The 6523-nt window shown below is 38.8% G+C and overlaps 1 protein-coding gene across 1 annotated transcript; it reads right to left on the reverse strand.

Annotated features, from left to right (window-relative positions):
- Window positions 1–239: 239 nt before the first annotated feature.
- LOC149753207 (uncharacterized) lies at window positions 240–1693 on the reverse strand. Its single transcript, XM_089924073.1, has 2 exons — window positions 1685–1693; window positions 240–1124 (listed from the first exon to the last, which is right to left on the reverse strand). Exons 1-2 carry the CDS (start codon window positions 1691–1693, stop codon window positions 240–242), a joined length of 894 nt encoding a protein of 297 aa, XP_089780199.1.
- Between the last annotated feature and the right edge of the window lie 4830 nt (window positions 1694–6523).

The raw sequence follows: 6523 nt of genomic DNA on the forward strand, positions 1-6523 counted from the left end.
AAAGAGGGGAACCAGGGCATGGCGCTCACCGGTCTGGAAGGAGAGCTGATGATTCATGGCATGGAAGGAGAAATTTTACAAAGATTCCATGAAAGAGGAGCCAATACAAATTGAATCTATCAAAGATCTAAAGGAACCAGGGCAAAGATGAACCATAAAGGAACCATAAAGCAAAGATCTAAAGGAACCATAAAGCAAAGATGAACCTGGAAGGAGGAGGATGATCTCAATGTCGTCGATCATCGAGATCCTCTTGACTGATAGAGCTCCATTCGACCTTTGGCCTCCGGCAAGGAGGAGTCCACCCTGGAGTCCTGCACCAAGTGCCCCTGCTTCGAAGCCCAGGCGAGGACCGCAGGGACCCCGGCCTGCGCAAGATCCTCACTCTCCGGCACGTTGAGGGAGATGTAACATAAGAGAATCAACGCCTCGGTCTGGAGCTGCTCCCCAAAATACACCAGCTGGACGAGGTGCTTGGCCCCTCCGACTTCGATGATGGCCTTGGAATGCTCGACGTGAAGGAAATTCTCCTTGCACACGAACTTGGTCAGGGCAATCACCGCCTCCCTCGACACGATGGCTTCCCTCTCGCCCAGCAGCCGCACCAGAGGCCCGATGATCCGTGTCTCCGTCGCCCGGAAGGTCTTCGACAGGCAGCCGAGAGCGGTGATGCTGGGAATCAGAAGATCGTCGAAGACGCCCTTGTCGGCGATCCGGAGGAGCTGGTCGACGACCACCTTGGCGGCAGGCGAGGTGGGCTTGAAGGCAGAGTGGCGGAGGTCGGGGTTGTGCTCGGCGACGCGGGCGATCTCCATGATGGACATGGCAGAGTAGTAGCGCACGTCGCCGGAGCCCTTCTCAAGGAGGACGGCGAAGCAGAGGAGGGCGCGGGGCTCGGTGATGCTCTTGCAGATGGAAGGGTTGTTCTTGGCCAACTGCCACAGCGCCATGGCCGCCATGGCCTTCATCTCGGCCTTGGTGGCCGGGTCCTCCGCCTCCCTCCCCTTGGTCCCGAACCCGGAGGACACGTGGGGCTTCCAGGAAGGGACGGCGTCGTTGGCCGTTGCGGCGGCGTATTTGGAGGATTTGGCGGAGGCTATGGTGGATTGGATCACGGAATGGATCTGGGACTACGCATTGGGCTTCGGGAAGGGGGTGCTGCTTCTGTCTTCTGTCTTCCGAAGCATTGGGCTTCGGAGCTCGGGGACGCCGATCGGAGCTCGGGAAGCGAGATGGAGAGGCGATCGGAGCTCAGGGACCCTTTTGAATGAGAGGAGAGGAGACGAGATGAGACTTTTTAAGGCAGCTAGGGCATCAATCGAGAGGGTTGGAAAGGATTTGGCCTACGATGACGCTAATAAGCGTCGTCGTAGGTCCAGCTTACAACGACGCTTAAAAAGCGTCGTCGATTCTAAAGATGTACCGACGCTTTTGAAAAGCGTCGGTAAAATTTGGCACAGATCAAAACTATCCCGACGCTTTTCCCTAGCGTCGGGAAATCTACCTTTTCCTGTAGTGATATAGGGGTCTAAATGGAAGCTTCATGGTCGATCTGCTCCGTTTTATCTTCCCATACATTAATATAATTAATGATATTATTATACGGATACCAAAATTAATTAATGATATTACTAACATTCTTATATAATATTGTTCTTATTATATGCTAGAAGATTTGCATAACCATAACCATTATCACAATATCATATAATATTAATATAATAGAATACAATTAATATGTATTAATTATATTATCATATTATTTTAAATGGTACTAATAATATTTGATTAGTAATATGATAAATATTAGATAATGATATTATTTTATCAATAATATATTGGATATCTTTCATGTTACTAGATTTGCTTCATTCCCTCAACATTAACAGTACATTTCGAAACACAAGAATCAAATTAATCATTTTCGATGGTTTCCAGAAATAGATTTCATGGGAATGGAAAAATAATTTTTAGGTCTCATCCTCAAACTAAACACAAAAAGAAATTTAAATCTATTTAAAAAATGATTAGATTTTTTCAAAACCAATCATTCACTTTCCATATCGCGCTTTTTTTTTTAATATAGTTTACCACAAACTATTGTAAGGAAAGCACTTTTAGTTTTGGAAATTGTTAACCCATGGCCAGTTGGCTCACTAAAATCATGTGCTAAATTGAGCATAAAAAAAATCCGAATCTGAATTTTGAATGCTATTATTATATTGGATGCAATTTTGGACCTTACTCATTTTAGTATATCTAAACTCAAATCTGAACTTGATATTTTCTTATAGAGTTCGGATTTGGATACAACATGGATCTGATTTAATTTTGAACCATTCACGGCCCTACCCCTCCCCCATCCTCTAAAATGAACCTCTTTAAACGCAAGCAAGTCTAGTTAACCTCGACCAGTTCAAGACCAACCTATAAGCCATGTAATGTTTTGAATCAGCACTATAACCTAATGAGCCTTGCCCTCGCTTTTGGTAATAATTTGGTATGGTCCCAAGATTGGGCTAGATGCAAATTTAGAGGCCCATATCCAACCCACTTGCTTGGTGGATTGGGCCGGTTTTATTCTTGGATCACTCGCGTTTTAGCTTATGCAGGTCCGTTACAACTTCGTAACGTCCATATCCACCAATGCTGTCAACCGTAGTAGCATGGCAAGTGGGTCAAGTTGGATTTGGGTCCAAACTTTTTAATCGGTTAACATTCAAACTAGCTTGGGGGATAAGAATTAGACCCATGTTTAATTGGTGCATTCTTTTTGTTCAAGGTTGGGACTTCTCAACAGCTTAATTTGCGTGAGGAGTATAACCAAGGGGCTTGACTCGGATCCTAAAACTACTTCTTTATTTGGATCGATCAAATTCAACTTGATTGGATTTAATTAGATGGACCCATGTCTAGGTCTAGCTATACCATATCCAATTTGAACCAGCTTTTAGTTTTTTTTCCTTTTTTCTGTTTTGTGTGTGTGTTTGTTGTGTGTGTGTGTGTGTTTTGGGGGGGGGGGGGGGGGGGGGGGGGGGGGGGGGGGGGGATATTAGTTCAAAACAAAACAAACTCATACTTGAATTAGTTCAAAAAAAATAAAACCCAAACCTTGGGTCGAATTGAGTAAGATATTAAATTTATATCAATCCATCGGATTTTTAATGTTAAATTGGATCAACAATAATCCTAACACAAATTATAATATATACTATATAATAAAATAATTGTATGCGCAATGTAGGTTGTATAAAAAATATGTTCTATATAAGGTCCGGTGACAACCATGTATAACTAACAACACACATTATTGACTAACTATATGACAAAAAGAAAACTAATTTATTATATTTAAAGAGGAAAAAAGTATATTATACTAGTTTGGGATCGACATAGGTCAGAAATTTTGTTATCCGAATTCAATTCATATTTAAAACCTGTCATGTTTTTGAATTCAAGTATGATCTAAATAATTTTGGTTCGGGCTTGATTGGATTAATTTTAGATGCATTCTAGATCAAAAATGAGTCAATAAATGCTGACAAATCCTGCAAGGCCTACTTAAATAGGGCCTTAAGTTTAAAAATATAGACATAATTTTTGAACTTATTCTTCTTAACTACTGTGGATTTAAATTTGCAAAATTCCTAGCCATGATGAATGTTCACATCTCAACATAGGATACCAATGGATTTTTTTGGGTTAGTTGTAAATTTAATAGGCAAGCAAGCGTGCAAGTTAAAAACGGTGTGACTCAATGAAAATCCAACCCAAACAAACTCACTTGGCACATAAATTGGACCAAAATCAACCCATTTACATTTTATCATTGCTCAAGGTCGAATCTTCTTCCCACTTACTTCTAGAACTAAGGGGCTAACCCTAATCTTTGTACCACTTAAGCCCTGTTTGGGAGAACTGTTGGCAGTAGAGCTGTTGGAAGTAGAACTTTTATAAAAAGTTTTTTGCTGTTTGGTAACTACATTTTTAAAGTATTGTGGCACTTTAATATGTGTTTGGTAAACAAACTGAGAAAATACTTTTGTATAACAAAATGACTATAAAGGATATTATATAGTATTATACAATAGAGCATAATAAAATATAATATGTATTAATACATAAATATATAATATAGTATAACATTATTGTAATATAATATAATATTATTATAATATAGTACTATAACATTGTGTACTGTAGGATAATAATTTAATATAATATTAAATTATTTAACATAACATATCAATATATTATTATATAATGTAATATAATATTATATTTATAGTACAATACAATAATAAAGATATAAAATATTATAATTATTAGTATAAATTAATTTTCCATAATATAACGTAGTATTAAATTATTTAACATAATATATTAATATATTATGATATAATGTAATATAATATTAAATTTATAGTGTAATATAATAATAAAAGTATAAAATATTATAATTATTAGCATAAATTAATTTTTTATAATACAACATAAAAAGCAAAATCATTCGGAGTGTGAATTTCACTTGCATGGTGTTGAAAACTGCAGTTATTTTTTGTGTGTTCAAATACTATCGATATTTAAAAACTATAGCTGGAAATTCTTAAATTTGGCAACTCTGGTACAAGTTATGGTGTACTGATGGAACGATCATCTTTGTTGGAAATAATATTCCTTGAAGTCTAGGAAGGATATGCTTTCAGATTTTTTAAACCATTTCTCAAATTATTCTTTTCTTTTCTTTCTCTTTCTTTTCTTTTCTTTTTCTTTTTTTTTTCTTTTCTTTTTTTCTCTTCTTCCCGAACTTTTCTTTTCTTCTCCTCTTCTTCTCTTCTCCCGACTTCTTCTCCCTTTCCCCTCTTCTTCTCTTCTCGGGAGGGGCTGGCCCGAGGCCGGCAACGCCTGCGGCAGTCGGCCCTCCCCTTCTCGTGGAGGGAACACACGCCAGGAGAAGCCGGCCGAGGCCGTCGACGTCGTGGGATGCCCGCAACCGAGCCTGCGGCCGCTCCCCTCCCATCCCAGCCCCTCCGCCCGCCTCCTCCCATCCCAGCCCCTCTGCTAGGCTACCGCTGGCGACAACCCGAGTCCGACCGCGATCACCCCTGCCCCCCCTCCTCCGTCTATCCGTCTTCTCGGGCAGCGTCCTCCGCCTACAGATCGACGAGGACCCCTCTGCCCCCCGCCGTCGATTTTAGGTCCCTAATCTCGATAATCGCCGCCTCTAGCTCCCCCGCCTCTCCTCTCCCGCAGCCGGATCCACGTCCTCCTTCTACCTCGCCGACGGCTTTGAGGGCGGCGGTGGGGGAGAGGGAGTGGCAGAGGAGGAGGGAGAAGAGGGGGAGGACGTCGGGGGCAACAGCGGGGGAGAGGGAGAGGAGGGATTACTTTGGCATTGAAGAGGGGGAGGGAGGGGGATGGGTGGAAGAGGATGAGGCTTGGGAATGGAGTTATTTGGGAGGAAAAAAAATTTTAGTTGGGGATATTTTGGTCAAAAAAATTGCTTTCCGACAAAGCTGAAAACAGCATTTTTGGAAAGCTCCAAATTGGAGCTTTCTCCAAAAAGCTGTTTTCAGCTTCCCGCAAAAGCTGAAACAGCTTTTTGGAAATTTTACCAAATACCATTTTTTATCTAAAAGTACTTTTGGAGGGCCAGAAAGTGCTTTTTGGCCCTCCAAAAGCTCCCCTAAACAGGGCCTTAGGCCGGTTTGGGAAAGCTGTGGGCAGTACAACTTTTGAAGTAGAGCTGTTGGAAGTAGAGCTTTCTGAAGTAGAGTTTTTATAAAAAGCTGTTTGATATTTGGTAACTACATTTCTAAAATGCTGTGGCATTTTAACATGTATGTGGTAAACAAACTGAAAAAGTACTTTTGTATGATAAAATTACCATAAAGGACATTGCATAGTATTATACAACAAAGCATAATAAAATATAACATATATTAATACATAAATAGAGTATAATATTACTGTAATGTAATATAATATTGTTCTAATATAGTAATATAACATTGTATACTATAGCATAATAATTTAATATAATATTAAATTATTAACATAACATATCAATGTAATATAATGTTATATTTATAGTATAATATAATAATAAAGGTATAAAATATTGTAATTATTAGCGTACATTAATTTTTCATAATATAATATAATATTAAATTATTTAATATAACATATTAATGTATTATGATTTAATATAATATAGTATTATATTTATAGTATAATACAATAATAGAAAACAAGAATATCTTTTCTTGCACAGAAGTGAGTTTGATTCACGGCCAGGGTTCTTTGTTAGAACTCCAATAGCTTTTTAGGTTTATAAAGGGACAAAGTATGTAATTGTTATATTTTATTATGAATATTTTGGTCAAAAGAACAGCTTTCCGATAAAGCTCAAAATAGCTTTTTTGGAAAGATTCAAAATGGAGCTTCTTTCAAAAAATTATTTTTAGTTTTCTAATAAAGCTAAAACAGCTTTCTAAAATTTTTACTAAATATCATTTTTCAT

The sequence above is a fragment of the Phoenix dactylifera genome, chromosome 7 (assembly GCF_051530095.1).
Source record: "Phoenix dactylifera cultivar Ajwa chromosome 7, Ajwa_hap1_PhDact_Kaust_v1.1, whole genome shotgun sequence".
NCBI classification, from domain to species: domain Eukaryota; kingdom Viridiplantae; phylum Streptophyta; class Magnoliopsida; order Arecales; family Arecaceae; genus Phoenix; species Phoenix dactylifera.